Source organism: Dipodomys merriami, unplaced genomic scaffold (genome assembly GCF_024711535.1).
Source record: "Dipodomys merriami isolate MVZ:Mamm:240054 unplaced genomic scaffold, mDipMer1.0.p SCAF_136, whole genome shotgun sequence".
In the NCBI taxonomy this organism is placed as follows: Eukaryota; Metazoa; Chordata; class Mammalia; order Rodentia; family Heteromyidae; genus Dipodomys; species Dipodomys merriami.
Genome location: NW_027202671.1, coordinates 1,407,451 through 1,430,398, shown reverse-complemented (window position 1 = coordinate 1,430,398; position 22,948 = coordinate 1,407,451). Strand labels below are relative to the sequence as shown.

The 22,948-nt window shown below is 45.7% G+C and overlaps 1 protein-coding gene across 2 annotated transcripts; it reads right to left on the bottom strand.

Moving 5' to 3' along the window:
- Nucleotides 1–578: 578 nt before the first annotated feature.
- Nucleotides 579–18,680, bottom strand: LOC138825236 (threonine synthase-like 2). 2 transcript variants are annotated; one of them, XM_070019648.1, is made up of 9 exons: nucleotides 18,601–18,680; nucleotides 16,271–16,505; nucleotides 14,871–15,065; nucleotides 13,750–13,902; nucleotides 10,545–10,775; nucleotides 6,094–6,242; nucleotides 5,863–5,988; nucleotides 4,387–4,538; nucleotides 579–3,946 (listed from the first exon to the last, which is right to left on the bottom strand). In XM_070019648.1, the coding sequence occupies exons 2-9, from the start codon at nucleotides 16,491–16,493 to the stop codon at nucleotides 3,727–3,729; spliced, it is 1,449 nt and encodes a 482-aa protein (XP_069875749.1). In that variant the 5' UTR covers nucleotides 16,494–16,505; nucleotides 18,601–18,680; the 3' UTR covers nucleotides 579–3,726. The 2 variants fall into 2 exon arrangements, with proteins under 2 accessions (XP_069875749.1, XP_069875750.1); XM_070019649.1 differs by lacking the exon at nucleotides 14,871–15,065.
- Nucleotides 18,681–22,948: the final 4,268 nt, after the last annotated feature.

Below are 22,948 nucleotides of genomic sequence, written 5' to 3'. Positions count from 1 at the left end.
AGAGAAGACTCAAGGTAATTAGTTTAAAATAACACAGGATAGTTTAAAAGTACTAAATTGTTCGGTGCAGGCTATAATTGTGTTAATAGGAAGAACCATTTGTATAGCATTTGAGAGTTTACCCAGCACTTAGAAATCCATTAGCTCATGTAATCCTCAAAGCAAAGCTGCAAGGTAAGTATTCTGATAAGCAGGAGAGGAAACTGAGGCTCACAGACATGAAATCACTTACTTGTACTCACACTGCCAGGAAGTGGATGAAGTGGAAAAGACTTCACTGGAGTCTAATTCACTTGTTCATTTCCATTCAGTGGTATGTGTGTATTATGTGTGTGTGTGTGTGTGTGTGTGTGTGTGTATGTGTGTATACAAGTATACTAGTCAGCTTCAGCTGACATAGCAGCATATCACAGACTTCAACAAGCAGACGTTTCTTTCTTCAGTGTTGTGGAAGTCCAAGATCAAGTTATAGGCTCAGGTGGCTCTCTCCCTCTCTCTCTCTCTCTCTCTCTTCTCTTTCCTCTTTCTCTCCCCTCCTTTTCTCTTCCTCCCCCCTCCCCTCCCCCACCTGCTGGGGACATATTCTCTGGGACTTCACTGTCTTTCCTGGTGCCTGCACCCATCTGGGCCCTCATTTCCTCTATTTATGAAGACACCAGTCTGGTTGGATTGGGGTCCACCCTAAAGACATACATTTAACTTCACTACCTTTAAAAATTCATTGTGCATTACAACAGCAACAGAGTCATTTGGGGACACACTTCACCCCATCATGGGGTGTGTGTGTTTACAGGGTCAGTGAGTCTTCAGACTACATCTCCAGGCCTCCTCCTCTGTGTCCCACAAGACTCCGTTAGCAAGTGTACCCCATATTTCCTGTTTCCAGTCACTTTCTGCTGTGTCCACCGGCTTTATTCTGAACCCCTTTCACAGGTGTGGAGGCCTCTCAGAGGCCCAGAATCATCCAGAGGACAGGGAGGTTCCTGGTAGCCTTCAATCCTGCCCTGAGGTCCCCAGAAATGTGGCGGTGAACAATGGGGAGCCATAGCTAGGTCTGCCTGAATCACAGACCAGAAAAGCCCTGTGCGCCCCCCTCCCCCTCCCCCCTCTCCCTGCACCATGTGAGCCTCCTAGAGAGACACCACCATGTTCCCAACTCATCCCAAGCCAGGGATGGAGGGGAAGAACCAGGAGGGGATCATGCCAGGAAGGGTGAGCGAGGCTGACAGCAGAGGGCGCTCCGCAGCAATGCTAGGGTCTATACAGGAGGAGCTAGGATGCAACTCCTAGCCACAATGCTGTGTCGTCTCTCCACTCCCTAACAGTGGCACCCTGGCAGATCACCTCACCTCTCAGGGCCTTGGACTCCTCACCTGGAGATAGGGAAACAGAAGGGCTCACTCCACTTGTCATCATCAGGATTAAATGATTTTTTTTGGTAATGTGTCAACTGGCCGATAGTAGGCACTATTAAGGATACATAATGACTTTCGTGGGCCTTTTCCTCTATTTTTTTTTTTTTTTTGTCGGCGTGGGAATTGAACTCTGGGCCTGGGCGCTGTCCCTTAGCTCTTCAGCTCAAGGTGAGCATTCTACCACTTGAGCCACAGTGTCACTTCCGGCTTTTTCGGTTCATATATGGTGCTGAGGAATTGAACCCAGGGCCTCATGCAGGCAAGGCAAGCACTCTACCACTGAGACACCTTCCCAAACCTGGGCCTTTCCTTCTTTTTTTTTTTTTTCCTTTCCTTCTTTAAAAAACAAAAAAAAATTTTTTTAAAGTATAGTGGCTCATACCTGTAATCCTAGCTACTCCAAAGGCAGAGATTGGGAGGATCATAGTTCAACAACATTCTGGCAAAGACGTTCAAACAACTCCATCTCAGCTAATAAAAGCTGGGCACGGTGGTATGTACCAGTCATTCCAGCTACATAAAAAGCATAAACAAGCTGGACACCAGTGACTCACACCTGTCATCTTAGCTACTCAGGAGGCTGAGAGTTGAAAATTGCAGTTTGAAGCCTGCCCAGGCAAGAAAGTCCAAGAGACTCTTATCTCCAATAAACTACTCAGAAAAAGCTGGAAGTGGTGCTGTGGCTCACGTGATAAAGCGGTAGCCTTGAGCAAAAGAAGCTCAAGGACAGCTCGCAGGCCTAGAACTTAAGCCCTAGACTAGAAAGTGTGTGCACATGCATGTACACACATGACACAAGCACACACACACACATGAACACACTTGCGAGTGCATGCACATACACATACACACACACACAAAGCATAAACAGGAGGGAGGATCCTAAATCAGACCAGTTGGGGCAAAAAGCAAGACCTTACTTTTTTAAAAAATGAAATATATAAAAACTAAAAGCAAAAAGGGCTGGAAATATGACAAGTGGTAGTACAAGTGCCAGGCCCTGACTTCAAACCACAGTATTACCAGAATGTATATTGTACAACAGTGTCAGTTTATAAAAATTAAAACATCTTCATTGGCCTTGAACAGTATGTGACCCCCTAAGCATTAGGCCTGTTGTACCTTAGCATAAAAGGCTCCAGGGGTTCCGTTGTTGTCTGCTACTGTGGATGTCAAGGTCTTTTAGAAACTGTCAAGTGTTATGGCCTGTAAGGGGTCACTGTCATCTGGAAATGACAGAGGATCAAGTGGTAAAGCACCTGCCTTGCAAGTTCAACCCTAGTACTGTAAAAGGAATAGACTCATCCCACCCTCTAAGACCCAGGACACTGCCCACCCCTCATGGTGCTGAATTCCAAGCTTTCCAGCTTCTCCCTTCCTCTCTGGACACCACAGAGACACCAGGCAGAGATCAGATCTGGGACAGGGAAGGGTCTTTTAGGCCAGAGTTTCAGTAGGTAGGATCACAGCAGCCCTAAGGATGGGGCAACAGCATCTTCAGTAGCAAAATCAATCAATCAATAAATGATAGATGGATCAATAGATAGATGATAGGTAAACAGATGATAGACAGATGATAGATATGAAGATAGATGACAGATAGATAGATAGATACATAGATAGATAGATACATAGATAGATAGATAGATAGAAGATAGATAGATAGATAGATAAATAGATACCTTCACCATAGATAGATAGATAGATACCTTCACCCTTTCCAGAGGTCCAGGACCCCCAGCATCCAAAGCACAATCCTGACATTGATATTCATGGGTTTTCGCTTGGCCTAAAATGCTCCTTGGCATCCACAGGATTTCAACCTGAACCCAGTAACATAAATAAGCAGCTGCCAGCCAGCAGCTGACAAAAGAGAGGGCAACCTGACTCACTTTATCAACTTGACTTGCATGTCACTGAGGCTTTCTGTCCACACAGCATGGATCTGGGGATCCCCACTTTAATCCTTGTCCACATCACAGGCACCGGGACCCCCTTCTCCCACCTGCTCCGCTGCCTCCATAAAGCCAGGCAACCTGAGCAGCCACACACCTCAGCAACGCCACTCCACAGCCACAGGGCTGCAGAGATCTGAGAATCTCGTCAGACTGAACAGCACACTTATTCTTGAGATTCTCATCATTTCTGCTGACAAGACAGCTTGCACATGGCTTGGGAGCCAGATAAACTCAAGAAGATAGGCACAAGGCCTGTGTTAACAGCCTCGGGAGAAAGGGTCCCAGGTAGCTCAAGGGCGCCCCCTCCTGGGAACAGAAAGTCCAAAGAAAACCAACTCCAATTAAGACTATTCCTAGGGCATGACTGCCTGACCCTTCCACCTCTGGCTCAGGGCCTCGATGGTGTCCCGAAGCATCTGTGTCCAGTTATCCTCTCTCCGCATTGGGGTACAGCGTGTCTCCTTATGCTCCAGGGCTAGGATCTCCGCAGGTGGGCTGGGGCTCAGCCCTGCAGCGAGGACTGCTTCTGGGAACTTGGCTGCAGAGGCAGGGGCCAGGCAGCACCGGGGAACGCTGTCAAGGGATGGGGCAGGCGTGGGCAGGAGGATAGGTGAGAGACGAGCCAGAGGACAAGGAAGGAGGAGGCAGAAGAGAAAGAAAAGGAATGAGGGACACAGGAGGAGGGGAGGGCATAAAGGGGAGACCAAGGGACCGTTAGTACCTTGAACTTGCCCCTACCTGGCAAGGTGCTCTTGGTTGAAGGCTTAGCTCACCAACCAGCACACACACACACACACACACACACACACACACACACACACACACACACACACACACACACACACACACACACACACACACACACACACACACACACACACACACACACACTGTCCAAAGCCATCATCCACAGTTCCATCCCATCTCCTCACCTGGGAAAGAGGAGACCCCTGAAACTCAAAGCCTTCCCCCCCCCTCCCCCCATGTACCCAGACCCCGCACGGGATCTATACCTGGGCTGTTGCCTGTCTGTCTGCTGGTAATGGTAGCTCACAGCCACGGCAGAATGAGGGCACAGCTGGTACTGGTTCTCCTCCCAGCAGCGGGCCATGGCCCTGGTGATGGCTTCATCTGACACCGACTCAGATGTCACCGCCTCTAAAAGCTGAAGATTACCAGGGCCAAAGAGGTGGGTGTCAGGGCTACAGAAGTAGGGAAAGAGGGCTAAAAGCCCGTTCTACACAACACAGACCAACACCGGTAACACAGCTGAAACCGTCATACTAAATAGCTGACTCTGTTCAGGATAAAAATCAGTTGCCTGATGTCTGGGCTTTTTGGTTTGTTTTGATGTTTGAGATAGAGACTTGCTATGTAGCCCAGGCTGGTTTTGAACTCAATCTTCCTGCCTCCACTTCCTGAGTGCTGGGATTACAGACAGGAGCCACCATGCCTGGCTAGTTTCCCAAGTCTGAGCTGATTCATTCATTGAGTTGTAGGTCAATGTATCTAGTTGGAATTTGGCTCACAAATCCAATTAGTTGCCAATAGTCTGACATGGACTAGGTCAAAGGCAGTCAAACATTTTCACCATTTAGTGGGAATATGGTACTGAAAATTAAAGGTACTTTCAGAAATCCTATATTTTATACATAACTAACCATCAGTAGGTTGTATTGAAATAAAAGCAGTCCTTTCTAACCAGATTCCTAAAATAAATCAATTTATTTATTTTCTAAATAATAAACTCTCATTCTGAAAGAAAGAGAGACAATGGAGAGGGTGGAAGAAGAGTTCCACAGGAGCAAGTCTGCTCAGACTGGAGGGGCACAATGGCTTTGAACTTGTTTGCCAGTTGTAATTACTGGAAATAAACAGCCACAATAAATAAAAACAATGTTACTGGATCAAGTCATGAATTACCAGGCACTCTACAAAATGCCTCACAGGTATTATTGGGCTTAAAGCTCCCCATCATGAGACAAACATTTTTATCCTTGTTTTATGATGAGGACGTGGAGAAGCATAGTTTAAGGAAAAGTCCAACATCTCCAGCTGAATTGAGGTTAGGTCTGGCTGACTATAAACCACATTTCTATTGCCTCTTCATTACATGCCTGTAATCCTAGCTACTCGGAAGCTGAGATCTGAGGATCCTAGTTTGAAGCCAGCAAGGGAAGAAAAGTCTGTGAGACTCTTATCTCCAATTAATCACTACAAAGCCAGAAGCAGAGGTATGGCTCAAGTGGTAGAGTGCTAGCCTTGACCTCAAGCTAAGGGGCAGTACCTGAGTTCAAGCCCCAGTACACCCACCACCACCACCACCACACACACAATCAACACAAATAAGGTGACTGTGAAAGTGTTTGTTTCATAGTAGATGTAAAAAAACATTAGATATCCCCTTCCCTTACCCTAACTTCTAACCTCTCAGTCCATTGTATGGCTACATCCTTTGCTTTCCCTATGCTGTATAGATAGGGACCAACCTTGCTGTGCAGTTCCTTGGGTAGAAGCAGAGTGTGGGTGCTTTCAAATTTCTCCATGAGGCTTCTTGTCACCTGGCTGTTACAGCCGGAGTACAGCCAGAAGATTCTCTCCATGTTGTAGGGTACCTGGGCAGAAAGGCAGAGTCCCTCCCAGGTCATGCTGATTTCAGCTTTCATCCAGTCCCACCCCACTAACACTTGAGTCAAGCTGTCCCTTCCCCGTCAGCCCACCTGGATGTCCATTGCTGATGCCAAGGTTGGTGTGACCGCTTCAGACAGAGAGAAGTCTCCCCGCTGGATGGTCCTATGGATGATGTCATTGTGGTTCACTCCCACCACCAGGCGGATGGGCAGGCCCATCTTCTGAGCAATGCACCCGGCTTGAGACAGCACAGGAGACAACAATGTTTCAGAAACAAAAACAAAAACAAAATTGGTTAAATTTGGTTTCATCAAAATGGAGAGACTTTTGTTAGACTTGTGTTTCCAATGACAGTTATTCTGAAAAATCAAGGTACAGATTGGGGAAAGAATTGACAAATCATATATCTAATCAGAGATCTATATCCTGGATATATAAAGGACTCTTACAACTAAACAATAAAAATACAAGTAACTCAATTTAAAAAATAAAAGATCTGAAACAGAAATTTCTCTAGCCTAGAGTCAGGTGCCAGTGGTTCATGCCTATAATCTTAACTACTCTAGGAGGCTGAAATCTGAGGATAGTGGCTGGAAGCCAATTTGGGTAGTAAAGTGCACGAGATTCTTATCTCCAACTGACTACCAAAAAAAGCTGGAGATGCCACTGTGGCTCAAAATGATAGAGTGCTAGCCTCAAGTGAAAAAGCTCAAGGACAGCATCCAAGCCCCAAGTTCAAGCCCCAGGACCAACATCAAAAAGAAAAAGAAGAAAAAAGAAAAGAAAAAGATAAACAAATGATTTTCTAGATGCTGGTAGCTATATAATGCTGGTAGCTATATGCCTATAATCCTAGCTACTCAAGAGACTGAGGTCTGAGGATTGTGGTTTGAAGCTAGCTGGGACAGACAAATCTGTAAGACTCGCTCTTACCTCTAATTAACCAGCAAAAAATTGGAAGTGGAGGTGTGACTCAAGTGGTAGACCACTGGCCTTGAGGGAAAAGCCAAGCAAGGGCATGGCCCTGAATTTAGCTCCAGTTACCAACACACACACACACACACACACACACACACACACACACACACACACACACACACACACACAATGATATACAAATGTTCAAGGAGCATATTCAGCATCATTAATCATCAAGGAGACACAGACCAAAACTATGACCTATCACAGCATACTCACTAGGAGGCTTATAAAATAAAAAGCCATATTGTTGGTGAGGATGTGGAAATACTAGGAACTTCCCTAGTAGGGAACTGTTCCCTACTAGGAACCGGTAGGAGTATAAAATGGCATACTCCTTTGGAAAGCAATCTGGCAGTTCTTCAGAATATTCAACACATAGTTACTATATGTGTTGTGGTTCTCCTAGTAGGAACAAACTCAAAGGAACTAAAAGCACAGGTCTACATAAAAACTTATACGCAGGTGTTCACAGCATCATTAATCACAGCCAAGATGTAAAACAATTGAAATGTCCTGCAACATACAATAAATCCATGCAGCAAAATAAACAGTGACAGGGGCTACAATGTGGATAAACTTTGAAAATACAATAAATAGATTAAAGAAAAGCCATCAAGTATGGGAGTCCAGTTCTATAAAGTATCTAGAACAGAGAATTCAGAGAGACAAATAGCCGGGTGGTTGGCATGGGCTGATGTGGGGCATGGTCAAGGGCACATGGGAGTAGCTGTTACCGGGTTCAGGGATATAAATGTTATACAGCTGATTACAGTGATGGTCACACAACTCTGGAATATACTAAAAGCACTGTACAGTTTAAATGTGTGAATGATACACAAATCAGAACAAAACAATGGAGGAGAGAGGGACAGAGAAAGGAGAGAGGAAGGGAGGGAAAGGGGGAGAGAGAGAGACACACACAGAGAGCATATCACCCTATCCCACTCTATGTGCCAGCCACCTACCAGGTACCAATGCACATGTGCATTCCTGTGAGACAACCCATTTGTGGAAGCGGAAATGAAGGTACCAAGGGACTGGAATGTCCTGTCCAAAGACCTTCTGAGTGGCAGCATCCAGGTTCAAGGTTCATCTAAGTCCTAGCCATGCATTTCCCCTAAATCAACCTCACAGAAGCTGTGGCTGTGGATGGGGCCTAGAGATACACTGAGGAAGGACAGAGTGGCACCTCTTGTTTGCATGGAACTAACAAGGAATTCCTAATCCTGAGCAATGGAACACCCTAAAATGTGGCTTAGCCTTAGGAGGGCGGAGCCTTCTTCCATGGGTCTTCCTCTGGGGACTGGTTAGGGGAGTTAAGGATACCCACACCACCCCAGTATCACGCTCAATTTTGCAAAGCACATTCATATTCTTATTTCTTTTGATCATCATGAAAACATATGACATCCTTAAATAACAAGAATAAATGGAAGGGCTAGGAATGTGGCTTAGTGGTAGAGTGCTTGCCGAGCATGCATGAAGCCTGGGTTCGATTCCTTAGTACCACATAAACAGAAAAAAGCCAGAAGTGCTGCTGTGGCTCAAGTGGTAGAGTGTTTGCCTTGAGCAAAAGAAGCTCAGGGACAGTGCCCAGGACCTGAGTTAAAGCCCCAGGACTGGCAATAAATAAATAAATAAATAAATAAATAAATAAATAAATAAATAAATAAATAAATAAATAAATAAATGGAAGCTCAGCTCAAGAAGCTCCAGAATGCTGGGTGTCAGGGGCTCATGCCTACAATCCTCGTTACTCAGGAAGTTGAGACCTGAGGATCCTGGCTGGAAGCCAGCCTAAGCAGACAAATCCAAGAGATTCTTATCTCCAACTAACCATCAAAATGCTGGAAGTGGAGCTGTGACTTGAGTGGTAGAGTTCCAGCCTTGAGCAAAAAAAGCTAAAGGATAGTACCTAGGCCCTGAGTTCAAGGTCAAGGCCAATCTACGTCCCCACCCAAAAGAAGGTTACAGATGCTAAAAGATAACCAGCTTCCAACAGAGCAATTCTAGGCAGGAACATCCTTGGCAAATGTTGGTCATATGTTTTCTTTATGCCAGGTGCTGTGGAGGGTGCAGGGCTGCAGAGAACCTTAGCTTCACAGCTGTAAGCAGCACTAGGCGCTGAAGGGTAATATGAAGGAGAAGGGTAGACTTCACCCCATGGGTGGTAAAGAAGCCTATGGCCCGTGATTAATCCCCACTCCACTAGTGGAAAAAGTGGAGGAGTTTCCTAACCACTAAGTTGCTTTCATGGTATCACCTCAACTATCCCAGGTGCACCCTCTGAAGAAATGCCAGAGACAGAACTACCAAAAATAGTAATACCATAAGCCTTGTGGGCTGTTGAGGACATATGCTCTAAATCACCCAGGCTGTAATCCTGGCACTGCTACCGACCAGCCATGGTACCAGGGACTAGCTGACCTTGTCTTCTCCTCTAGTTCTTCATGAGAAAGTAGAAATCAAACTATATCTGTGGGCTCTGAATCTTCAGATTCAACCAATGATGGATGGAAAATACTCAATAAAATTGTCTGAACATGTAGACTTTTGTTCCCTATACTATATTATTATTATTCCCTACACTATAAAAGTATAACAATGATTTAGATAGAAGTTCTATGCTGATAAGTTATCATAACTCATCTAGAGATGATTCCAAATGTACACACACCTTAGATAAAGGACTTGAGAACATCAGTGAATTCTGGTACCCATGGGGGTCCTAGAACCAATTTCCACTCATAACAAGGAGCGACTCTCTCATCTTCCTTACAGGTCTGCATTTTGTAAGGATGAATTCATTCATTACAGGTATTTAGCACTGTTCTCAATATATATACAAATGTTTATGGATATTTATTATTACATGGGAAATTTATTTTAAGGGTATGCAGCTATAAAGTTTATCTTTACAAAGTTCATTCACACACCAAGAATCTTGTTTGCTCCCCGCAGAAGTCAGAGATATATGATAAGTGATTCACTCTTTTTACAGCCCCAGAGCATCTGAGGGACCGCCATATCGCCAATCAACTAGCAAAGGGCAGATCTGGGGCCAGAATCCTAAGTCCAGAATGCTTTCCACCTCACGTGGTATCTGGGTAGTGTCCAGGAGAGGGAACGCATCATGCCACGTAGCCACCGCCCCCACAGCAGGCAGCTGACTGGGCTGGGAATAAAGTCCATATTTCTGGGAGGATATACTGCCAGACTCCCCAGCTGAGCCTTCACTTTGTTTCTCCACACTCTGCTGAAGGAGAATGCAAGGTCAAGTTGCTAAAGCACCCTGGGGTAAAGCCAAGGCAGCAAGAGTCTAGGGTGTCTATGGGGCAAGCACACACACACACACACACACGCGCGCGCGCGCACACACACACACACACACACACACACACATATACAGAGCAGGAAAATCTGAGACATTCTTTGTGGTTTCCTGTCACTTTCAGAACTAGGACATGACCTTCATGCTCTTTATATTTTCAGCCAGAGGACAGCAAGAAAGACTGAATGTTTATCTGAAAAGTCTCCCTGCTCCCTGGGGTCTCCTTACCTGCAAGGTTACCGGCAGCCCCTGTTGGCACAACCACTTCCACAAGAGGGAGGGGGTGAGTGTCCATGGAAGGGGTGCACTGGAAGTAAGCGAAGAAGTGGTGAGCTATCTGCACAAGGACCCGAGACCAGTTGATGGAATTCAAGCTCATCAGGTTGTGCTTCTTGACAAAAGCCACGTCGGCGAACACATCCTTAATGGGCTCATCCAGTTCATCGCTGTTTCCCTCCACTGGGGGAAGAGAGAAGAGGGTGGTTCTCAGAAGCAAGAAGCCACCATAGGCAGTCAGCACTGGACTACACTAGTACCCTGGGAGCTGAGCCCACCCACCTGAGACCATCGCTAAACCTCATGGCTTAGCCATGACTTTCCAGACTCAACAAGAAGCTTCTCAGGGATACTAGCTATAGCTCATATTCTGGTGATCCTAGATATCTTCCCTTGCTTATGATAAAAGAAAATGTAGCCAGAACAGTTTGTAATAGTTCTATCATTATATAAAGTAAGATATAACATGGCAGCTTTGGGGATAGTGGAAAAAGTATTTTGCTTCATATTCCATGCTCACTTCTCCCTGACTTCTGTGAAGGAAGAAAAGTGTTAGCCAATGGGAAGAGTCTGAGACTCTGAGAGGAAGGTCCTTCACTCTGTACTTCTCCCTGGGTTGGAGGGAAACGGTCGCTAGTCCCCTGTGGTCTGCCCTCATTTAGGTCACAAGAGTGAGTGTCCTTTTTTCTGTTCCATGTATCAGATAAGCTTGCTTGGTAAAGACTTCTCTCTGAACTGTTATACATTAGCTTAATTTTTTTTCGGGGGGGGGTCCAGTCGTGGGGTCTGAACTCTGGGCCTGGGCGCTGTCCCTCAGCTCTTCAGCTTAAGGCTAGCACTCTACCACTTGAGCCACAGTGCCACTTCCGGCTTTTTTCTTATGTGGTGCTGAGGAATCGAACCCAGGGCCTCGAGCATGCAAGGCAAGTACTCTACCACTGAGCCACCTTCCCAGCCCCATTAGCTTAATTTTTTTGTGTGTGAGTATGCCAGTCCTGGGGCTTGAACTCAGAGCTTGGGCATAATCCCTGAATTTTTATCACTTGAACCCAGTTCCACTTAATTGGAGATGAGAGTCTCATGGACTTTCCTATCAGGGCTGGCCTCAAATCCTGCTCCTCTGATCTCAGCCTCCTGAGTAGCTAGGATCATAAGCATGAACCACTATCACTCAGCCATTAGCTTCATTTTAAGTGAATCATTAGGCAAATTTGTCAGTGACTTGTTCTCTAGTTTAACAAATGTCCCCCAAGATAGCAGAACCAGTAATTAGCCAATACTGATTCTTATGTGACACTTGGGCCTTTCTCCATTGGATCCATCCAGGAAGGGTAGGGAGTGAAATTGGCTGGGGGAAGTGCTAGAGCAAGCAACAAGGTTGTGAACCAGTCTCCCCTAACCACTGTGTAATAGCAATGAGGCTGGGGGACTGACTTCAGGTTCAGATGTCAACCCCCAAATGCTGGATCCAGTTATAGTACTCCTTTATCTTTGCCAGGACCAAGCCAAGCATTTTTGTGAAACCAGGAACTGGCACCAAGATGGACATATGATAAATTCAGGCAGCGAGAGGCGAAGGGACATATACATGAAGTTCTAGAGAAAGATTCACTGCTCCTAAGGAAGAGTCACTGCAGCTCCCAGGCCCTGAGTTCAAGCCCCAGGACCAACACACACATGCATGCTTATGTGCATGCACACAAACACACACACCTCTATATTTCTGAAAATATGCTTTATAACCATCTAATACTTCCTGAATAAAATTAACTATAATCAGAGAAAAAAGGAAGAGCCATAGAAAAAGAGAGAATTGGTTACCCAGAATCACCATCATGTGACCACAACAGGAACAATGCTCAGGAGTGGGAAAGGTAGAGAAAACAATTGCAAGAACTGGTTTCCTAAGGTACCACTGAGCTACTGACTCAACCAAGGAAGAGCACACACCACCTCTGGAGGACAAGTTATAGAATCTAGGAATTATTCTTCTTTAAGTTGGTTTGTATTTTCTGTTATTTCCTGCCAAAAACATCTTGAATAATAGTATTAATTGAGATCTAATTCTTGCTGTTTTAACACATCATGTCCACACATAATAAGCCAGCTGATCCATACTGACTGCTCACCAGCCTAAGGGAAAGCATTTATTTGTTGTTAGTTTCTGAACTTAGACACATTCTCCTTGAAACAAAAACAGTAAGCTCTGGAAAGGAAAATTTGAACAGTGATGTTTATAAGCAACTTTGATTTGGTTATGCATTATTTTCTTTTTTTTTTTTTTTCTGTCGGTCGTGGGGCTTGAATTCTGAGCCTGAGCACTGTCCCTCAGCTCTTCAGCTCAAGGCTAGTGCTCTACCACTTTAGCTACAGCGCCACTTCCGGTTTTCTGGTGATTTATTGGAGTTAAGAGTTTCATGGACTTTCCTGCCTGGGCTGGCTTTGAACTGAGATCCTCAGATCTCAGCCTCCTGAGTAGCTAGGATCACAGGCATGAGCCACCAGCGCCCAGCTGCATTATTTTCTTAAAATTCGAAATATATCCTCAGCGGACACTGGTAACTCATACCTATAATCTTAACAATGCAAGAGGCTTGAGATCTGAGGATCAAGATTTGAAGTTAGCATGGACAGATAAATCCAAGAGACTCTTCTTTCCAATTAACCAGTAGAAAGCTAGAAGTGGCTGGGCATGGGTGACTCATACCTGTAATACTAGCTACACAGGAGGCTGAGATTTGAGGACAATTGTTTGAAGCCAGCCCAGGCTTAACACATTTGTCAACGACTTAGAATAAAATCCAAATCATTTGGCTTAGCTGCAGCTCTGCCTTATTTCCTACACACAGGCCACTAGCAGGTAAAACCTACTAGGAGGTGGCATTCTGTGAGGTATGGCATTAAACCTGCACTTTCTAGGTTGAGCTGTTATGAGTTCATGCATCTGTCACCTCTAGTAGTTGAGAAGATTGCTGAGTCAGAAACCTTCGCAGAACTACACCAATGCATTTATATCACCTATATCAGAAAAGGACTGATAGAGAGAGAGAAAGAGGAGTAAGAAAGATGCTCAGTAGTGTGTCCTAGGCCATCTGCAAAAACAGACTCAGCCAAGGCAGGACCTGATGCTCTGGAGCCTCTGCCCAGCACCACCCACCTCCAAACACGTGAACATTGTCCTTCACCACTGTTGTCATCTGGAGTTCCTGGATCTTTGAGCAGTGACCTTTGGGCAGTAGAACAATGATGTCAACATTCTTTGCCCCTTGGACACTCTCAATGGCAGCACTCCCAGTGTCCCCAGAAGTTCCTGGATGGGAAGAAAGGAGACATCTCCCCTTTAGAAGAAGGGAGAGGGGTAGAAAAGGAAATAAGCGGCCCTTAAAGTATTGTTGCCAAATTCAGTAACAATTCCATTTAGGATCCACTGATCCATAGCTAAAATGTGTGGAGTGTGTGTGTGTGTGTGTGTGTGTGTGTGTGTGTGTGTGTGTGTGTGTGTGTGTGTGTGTGTGTGTGTGTGTGTGTGTGTGTGTGTTTAGAAGAAGGGAGAGGGGTAGAAAAGGAAATAAGCGGCCCTTAAAGTATTGTTGCCAAATTCAGTAACAATTCCATTTAGGATCCACTGATCCATAGCTAAAATGTGTGGAGTGTGTGTGAGTGTGTGTGTGTGTGTGTGTGTGTGTGTGTGTGTGTGTGTGTGTGTGTGTGTGTGTGTGTGGATTGGAAATAAAAATCTCACAGACTTTCTTATCTGAGCTTGCTTCAAACCTTCTCAGATCTCAGCTTCCTGTGCAGCTAGGATTACAGGCGTGAGCTACTGGTATACTCCTCACAATCTTATGTATTCTTAAAAACATTACTAGCTGGGAATTGGTGGTTTACACCTGTAATCCCAACTATTCAGAAGGCTGAGATCTGAGGGTCATGGTTTGAAGCCAGCTTGAGCAGAAAAGTCCATAAGACTCTTATTTCCAACACCTACTCAGAAAAAGCTGGAAGTGGAGCTGTGGCTCAGAGTGGTTGAGCACTAGCCATGAGTACAAAAAGGCTCAGGGACAGTACCCAGACCCTGAGTTCAAGCCCCAGGACCAGAAAAAAAGAAACAAAAAATATTATTTTGAGAAGCAGCCATAACCTCTACTAGCATGACAAAGGGTTCCCCAGTGCCAAAACAGATTAACAATCTTGTTCTAGAATTGATTCCATAAGAGACTCAATTGAGAGCATCCTATAGGTGGACACTACCATCAGCACTAAGGGACCCCCACTACATACCTACAACCACAACGACATGCTTCTCCCTCTTTTCTAGGAAGTACTGCAGAAACTGAGCTGTGCAGCTCAGGGACAGGTCCTTAAAGGCAAATGTGACTCCATGCCACAGCTCCAATACATTCAGCCCATTCCTCAGCCTGCACAAATGAACCACCTCTTTGTGGTGGAATCTGCTGAAGGCACGGTCAATCAGATCTGTTAGGACAGTGGGTTAGACAGTGGATGAAGGGCATTATATCTTCCTTAAAGTTTCCTTTCGGTCTCATTAGCATTCCAAATTTAAAGATATCATCTGCTGCTACCAAACCAAAAGAAAAAAAAACAAACAGAAGCTCTTTATCTCAACATTTGTAACATAAATGTTTTGTTTTATCTGAACATTTATGAATACAACTTCATACACCTTGGAAAAAATCTGGGAAGACATGAGCTAAACTGTTTATAGATTCCTCAGAAGGATCCTCCAGTGACCAGAACTGGTTTTTGAAGACTTTCATTTTTCATTTAGTACACTTTATCAGAGCCTGGATTTCTTGTGAGCATATATTCCAATAGAGGCTAATTAACTAGTTGCATTTTTTTAAGTCAGTGTCTCATTCTTCTTATTTTCTTTCCTACAGGCAGAAAGATTTCATTTAGTTTTTGAAATACTGTTTTATATCATGCTGCCAGGACCTGAGCATGACTGATATACCATGACATCTATGGCAGAGTAGTCTAGTACAGAACTTCTCAAACTTTCATTGGCGGACCAAGCACCTGGGATGTGGTTAAAATACAGAATCTGTGGTGGTGCCTATTGGATCACATGCTGAATGGTTCACTTCTCCCAGCCCCCCAACCCCAAATACCCATATTATGGATTTCATTTTTGCTATCCAGTGTGGTCCATCGACCAACAGTACTAATCCTATCTGGGAATGTGAGAGAAATATAGAATTCTAGACCCATCTTAAACTATTAAAGGTGTCCAGGGGAACCTATTGGCACATTATAGTTTGTGAGCCACATCAGTACAGGGTATTTGGTAATATTGTCCTTTCTGAAATCCATTCAGGAAGAGAAAATAGCAATCTGAGGTTCTGGTGATTTATACACAAAGAGAAAATACCTTAATATTAAAGCCACTCAGGATGACTATAACATCTCTAGTCATAATAAAAAAAAATTAAATAAAGAAGTGCTCTGCAGATCATGTGGGCATTTAGCTCACTGGAGGTGGGAAATGGATGGAATAAATGAACTCTGTCAGGATAGTTCCAATTCTGAGATTTTTTGAGTCAGGGAAAAGTTCCAAGATGGGGAAATGCAACTAGAGACTTTCTAGCATTCAGGTGATGGGTTTACAGCTCTGGAGTAGGACTGCTGAGCTGGCAGAGACAGAGGGCATGGGTGCTTACCATGCAACTCAGCTCTTGGAATGAGCTTAGGGCCAATGAAGAGGGAGCAGAGCTCCTTCACCAGGCTGGGATAGGAGAGCTTGCTCCAATGATGCAAGGTGTCTCTGTCCAGCTGTGGGAGCTCCTCAGGCACGTAGAGACCCCCATCAGGTGCATAGCCAGAGAAGAGGGCTCCTTCAAAGTCGACCTGTGGGGCCATCCCCCTGGTGCTGGTATACCACATGATCCTGGAGGCCTGAAGAGGGAACAGTTGTAGAGGACCTGGTCTTCAAGCCCCAGCACACCACAGGGTAAAACTCGAACAGCCACAGCCCCCTCAGCTGGTCTCTGAGCCACCACTAACTGAGCTGTCTGTCCCAGACCTGCAGACAACAGATCTAACTTGAGTCTCTGGTACTATTCAGATTATGAACTTGATTCACTACCTTAGAGAACAGTACTGGGAAACGCTGGGAAAAGAGAAAGCTCAGTCCACACCAGTAGTAAAGTCTATCTCCAAGTACAAAAATACAGGTTGGTATAGGATATTTGAAGAAATAGGCAGCTTTCCCCTGACACCCCCAATACTGGAGTGTAAACTCAGTCTCGTGCTTGCTCAGTTGCTTAGTGCTTTTCCACTTGAGCCATGCCTCCAGCCCAGCTTTTTGTGCTCATACTGGAGCTTGACTGAGGGTCTGGGCGCAGTCCCTAAGTACTTTTGCTCAAGGCTAACACTCTACTACTCGAGCCACACCTCTACTTCTGGCTTTTTGCTGTTTAATTAGAGATAAGAGTCACATGGACCTTCCCGCCTGGGCTGGCTTCAAACCAGGATCCTCAGATCTCAGGATTGCCAGCATGAGCTACAAGCTTCAGACTAGCCACCTTTTGATGATTATTTTGGAGGGAGAGGGTAGAAATCTTGTAAGAGCATAAGCTGGCACTGGCCTAGAATAATTCTGGCTTTGTAGAAGATGTCCTTGACACCTGTGGAACCAGTGTGAGTTCTACATGGACTGTCATATGCCAGTCCTCTGGCATATGATATATGGTTCACCCAATTTAGAGCAGAGATGAGCTTAATCATCCAAGCCAGGAATCTGTAGACAGTGAAAAGGAACAGGGGGCATAGGCATAAGATATATGACCCCCTAGTATAGAAGTCGTTGTTAAAGAAAGGAAGTCAAGGTAACACCAAAAGACTACTGCAGTGGGTACGCAATGCAAGCACAATGTCCACACACAGAAGCAGGGTGGGGAAGTCAGGGGCTAGCAGTGCCTTAATAGAGGAAGGTAATTCTTGGCAAGGGTTAGTGTCCAGCAAGCTGTCTGAGAACCTGGAGTAGCAGGAAGAAAGTCTTGTGAGTTCCCTTGATAGAGCTGGACTAAATAAAACCATGCAAATGAGCTGCCCAAAACACTTCTGCACACGTGTGGCCAGGGGCAGGGGCATGTGGGGCAATAAGGATCAGCGGCAGGAAATCTTTTCAGAGCACCTGAGTGGAATGGACCACATGTGCTCTTGCTCTGAGCTCCCCGCTCAGTAGGATGCGGGCAAACTGTCCAAGAACAAAGGTCAGGGTTGATTCCAGCTCTGCCCGTGGGAGCACAGTGCTGGACTGATTAGCCACGAACCCAGGCTCTTTACCAAGCTGGGAATTGTCCATGTTCTGTCCACCTGCCGCAGAGGGTAAGCATTCCCAGGCCAACATAGCAAAAACTACAGAGCAACACCGCAGTGCACTGCAGAAGCCCAGGGAGAGAATCTGCTCCCGCAGTGGCGGTGAAGTTGAGGAAGAATGGACTGATTTATAGGACCTGCAGGCACCGGCGGCAGGACTGGCCTGGGTAAACCTTGGGGCTTACTGTGGTAGTCATCTTCCCTGCTACTCCTCTGGAGCTTAATCCAGAGCAGAAACAGAGCAGAAAACTGCAACAGCTGTAACGACCAGGGTGAAGAAGAGGCCAAAGCCTCTGGAAGGCCGCAGCGAAGTGGGGAGGGGCGCGGACGGGGGGGGGAGGGAGGTCCTCCCTTCGGGGACAGGCCTGCAGGAGCACGTGGGCCTGGGTGGAAAGTTGGTCCCGGGAGGCCTGAGCTGCTCGCCGGGGCCTAAGCCTCCGGGCACAGAGCATCTCCCCAAAGTCGGGGTTCACAGCCGAACCCCTACAAGGCAGGCGGCGCCCCCTCCCTCACTCCCCCCTATCCCCCCTCCCGGCTGCTCCAGCTTGGAGGTCACAGACGCAGCTAGCGCGGACTTCGAGCCGGGCAGGGCCGGGCTGCGAGGGCGGTCAGGGCCCAGACACGCCACCCAGGGCCTCAGCGAGGGGGCAGCGGGGCCGCGCGCGGTTACCGGGAGCGGCGCGCGGCGCAGGGGCAGCGGGGCTGGGGCTTCGAAGGCGGCGCAGCAGCCCGGACCCACAGCGCGACTTCCGGGAGGAGCCCGGGATTTACGCATTCAATGCCCAGAGCAGGGGCGGGGGTGAGGGGCGGGGCGATGGGGCAAGGGGGCGGGGAAGGGGGTGGGGAGAGGGGGGGAGAGGGGAGAGGGCGAGGGGCGGGGCAAGTGGCAATGGGCGGGGCGGAGGCGTGTGACTGGGAAGATGATGATGAGAGTTGTCTGCAAGAGAGAAATCTCTCGCTGGTGACTCTGCTAAAAGCTTTATTCACACCCAGGCTCTTAATCTTTGCCAGGAGGCTGAATAAGGGTAAAACCCTCATTTTTCACTTTGATAAAAGAAGGCAAGATAGTAGGAAGGACTCTTGGTCTCTGTCTCTCTAGCTGTGTGTGTGTGTGTGTGTGTGTGTGTGTGTGTGTGTGTGTATCTCCCTCTGTCTCCCTTGTATTGGTTTTAGGGCTGAATTCAGGGCCTGGGCCCTATCCCCGAGCTTTTTTACTCAAGACCACAGCTCTACCATTTGAGCCATACCTCCACTTCTGGCGTTTTGCTGTTTAATTGTAGATAAGACTCTCCTGACTTGGCACCCGTGCCTCAAAGCCAGTAATCCTAGATACTCAGGAGGCTGAGATCTGAGGATCACAGCTCACAGCCAGCAGGGTAGAAAAGTCTGTGAAAGACTCATCTCCAATGAACTAAAATAAGGCAGAAGTTGGACTGTGGCTCAAGTTGGTAGAGTGCTACCCTTGAGCACAAAGAGGCTCAGGGACAAAGCCCAGGTCCTGAGTTCAAGCCCCAGGACTGGCAAAACAACAACAACAACAATAACAACAAAAACAAGAGTCTCCTGGATTTGTCTGGGATGACTTTGAACTAAAATCCTCAGATCTCAGCCTCCTGAGTGTCTAGGGTTCCAGGCTTGAGTCACTGTGGTGTGGCTGGCCCTTCTCTTTGGGTTGCTCCTCTGAAACATCAAATAGCTGACTAAACTGGGACTAGAATCCACTGCATGGGTGCCCTGACTTTACTAAAAAAGAAAATCTGTACATAGACCTATTCTAGGCAAAATTTTGCCTCCCAATTCATTTTGAAGAACGAATGCTAGAACCTAGAAAAAAATATCCTCCTGATACAGCCCAATTCTCGGGATTCACATTCACACTCTTCTGCCCCATTCAGGCAGCAGTTTGAGTTTCTGTGCTGGACAGGTGCTGTCTAAAATTTATTCCTGGGACTGGGCTGAACTTAGTCACTATCCCAGATGGACCTGTTTCCTCCTTGCTTCTACGGATGACATTTCTCTAAAACTATGGCCTCTGTTTGATCCAATTACCTACTATCCAAACTTTGGCACACACATGGTGTCCACCCAGCATGCCGCACAAGTCCATGTGGCCACCACTGCCTGATTGCTCTGGTGAGGCTCAGATTCCAAGGTAGGGAGATACCAAGGGACTGTCACTGCTCAGTTATTGGACTGGCTTTTCAAACACAAGCTGAAGATAGAGACTGGGCACTGTCACTTAGTCTTTTCACTCAATGCTGGTGTTCTACCACTTGAGTCACATCTCCACCTCCAGCTTTCTAACTCAGAATCCAGGGAAACTGAGGCCTGTGCCAAAAAATAACAGATTTAATCGTGTTTGCTATACGACTGTGTGTGCAGGTGTGTGTTGGTACTGGAGCTTGAAGGTAAGGCCTGGGCACCTACTGCGACTACATTTTCCACTCAAGGCTAGAACTCTACCACTTGAGCCACACCTCCACTTCTGGCTTTTTGCTGGTTAATTGGAGATAAGAGTCTCATGAGTCATACAGACTTTTCTGCACAGCTCAGCTACAAACCACAATCCTTGCATCTCAGCCTCCTAAACTGCTAGGATTACAGGCATGAGCAACCAGTCACAGGCTTGTTACAGTATTTATAACCAAGCCAATAAAGTCTTCTTAACCATCCAAGGGCCACAGAGCTTTCCTCAGGGCTCTTTCACCAGGCTCACATAATCCTAGAACACTCCACCATCCTATGGGCAGAAAGGCAGCAGAAGCACTTCTGTGAACTGTAGTTTGATTTCTGAAAGAAGGCTAGGACAACAGGGTTAATCATTAGGAGTTGCTGCCTAGAACACTGAGACTAGCCGGTGCATAAAATACAAAACTTCTGCATGGCCCAAGAGAAAGAAATCTCAGTGCAATCAGGAATAGTAGGGGTAGAGAGTTCTCAGACACTTCTGCACTGTAACAACATGTAATTTTTGTGAGGATAAAAATCCCCTTGAGGGGCTGGGAAGATGGCTCAGTGGTAGAGTGCTTGCCTTGCATGCCTGAGGCCCTGGGTTCAATTCCTTAGCATCACATAAGCAAAAAGAAAAAAGCCAGAAGTGGCACTGTGGCTCAAGTGGTAGAGCGCTAGCCTTGAGCTGAAGAGCTGAGGGACAGCGCCCAGGCCCAGAGTTTAGGCCCTACGACCGGACCAAAAAAAAAAAAAAAAAAAATCCCCTTGAAGCTGGGTGCTGGTGGCTCATACCTCTAATCTTAGCTACTCAGGAGGCTGAAATCTGAGGATTGCAGTTCAAAGCTAGCATGGGCAGGAAAGTCCTTGAGACTAGTATCTCCAATTAGCCATCAGAAAACTGGAAGTGGAGCTGTGGAGCTGAAGAGCTGAGGGACAGGGCCCAGACCCAGAGTTAAAGCCCTATAACTGACCACAACAAACAAACAAACAAAAAACCTAAACCTCCCCTTGACATTGATTAGAATGTTTAGCTGCCTGTGGCTTTGAAGCCAGACTTTGAAAAGCCAAAATAAGCTTGAGGGGAAAACCCACAATTAGAAAACTGATATGTCTCAAGTTCAAAACCAAGTGTAGAATAAAAATGACATAGTACTAAAGTAAGTGTAAGAGGTGCTTAAAAGCTGCCAGGCTCTAGTGGCTCAAGCCTATTCGCCACGCCCCTGAAGTCTGCATGAGAGATTGCTCCAGGCAAAGCATAAGCTTCAAGGAAGCATGCCTGCAGGAAGGGGGTGTTGGTTCAAGTCTTCCTATACACTTGGCTGCACCTTTATTGCCTCCACTTTTATTCTTATTATATCCTTCTTGGTAGTACATTAGTTGCCTTTATTCTTGTTTTGGCTATTTTTCTATTGATCCACAAATAGAGCTTGTTGTTTCTTTCCAGTCCAATAGAGACGGCTTCTCTGAATAATAAAGACTAGGACTAAAGATTAAATGTGGACAATGCCCCAATCAATATATCATCTGATATGACACTGCCTCCAGAAGCTCCTGCAACTTCACAAGCAGTTTTGCTGCTCACTCATAGTAAATTTAGATTTTCCAGATATGTTACAACAGGCAGAATTAATAAATTAAACTAAATCAGAAGGAGTTATCCCAAAAGCACAGAGAGTTCTAGAAAAAGGGACCCCTGATAATAAAAGGAAAAGAAAGATTCCCCCAACAGTTATGACTAAGTTTGGTCCAGCTTACATTATAGGGACATCACATTTCCTGAGCCGACCGATGAACCATTGCCTTATACAGGAGTTTATAAAGATAAAAATAGATGGATTAATGTAAAAGGAAAAAGACTATCTTGGTACTCATTAGATTTTATGCAAAGACTAGGTAGATCTAGACCATTATGGTGTTTATTATTAAAACAACAACAAGATAGTTTAAAATAACAATTAGAAATTTATGTGAACAAATATTGGGATTAAAATCATAGAAAACAAAGAATGCCTGACTCAACCAGGGAGTGGTTTTTAGGATTGTTTCAAAAGGACTTGAAAATATATGGAAAAAATAAAAAGAGTACAATATAAGTACAGCGCTGTCTTAGGTTTGTTAATTATTAAACATAAAAAGGCTGAATAGATGATGCATTGTATTAAACAATATGCTAGACTTGTTTCGCACCACTTAGCTTAAACAGTTGGTGGGATAGTCATCAATTTTCATGTAATCCATTAATGCTTTGCTTTTCTTAAAAATTGATTATGTGCTTAAATAAACAAAGAATCTATGTCACAATCACACACTGTATAAAAATGTTAATTCTCCTCAATAAAGATACACTCAGATGCAACTCTTTTGAGTCTGTGTCTGTCACTTCACCAACTCCTTGCCCACCTTTCCCGAGATCCCTGTCCCATCAGTCCCAGTGCTCCGGCTGAGCTGGTCCGTCACACCTATCATCCTAGCTACTCAGGAGACTGAGATCTGAAGGATCACAGTTCAAAACCATATGGAGCAGAAAAGTTTGTGAGAATTCCATCTCTAAAATCACCAGCAAAAAG

Bases quoted from the DNA above. Each gene is read 5' to 3' on its own strand.
- LOC138825236 (XM_070019648.1), bottom strand. From the start codon at position 16,493: ATGTGGTATACCAGCACCAGGGGGATGGCCCCACAGGTCGACTTTGAA. The intron at 15,066-16,270 runs GTAAGCACCCAT...CTGTCCTAACAG, and splicing joins TCCAAGAGCTGAGTTGCATG to ATCTGATTGACCGTGCCTTC. The intron at 6,243-10,544 runs GTAAGGAGACCC...TGCTGTCTCAAG, and splicing joins GGCTGCCGGTAACCTTGCAG to CCGGGTGCATTGCTCAGAAG.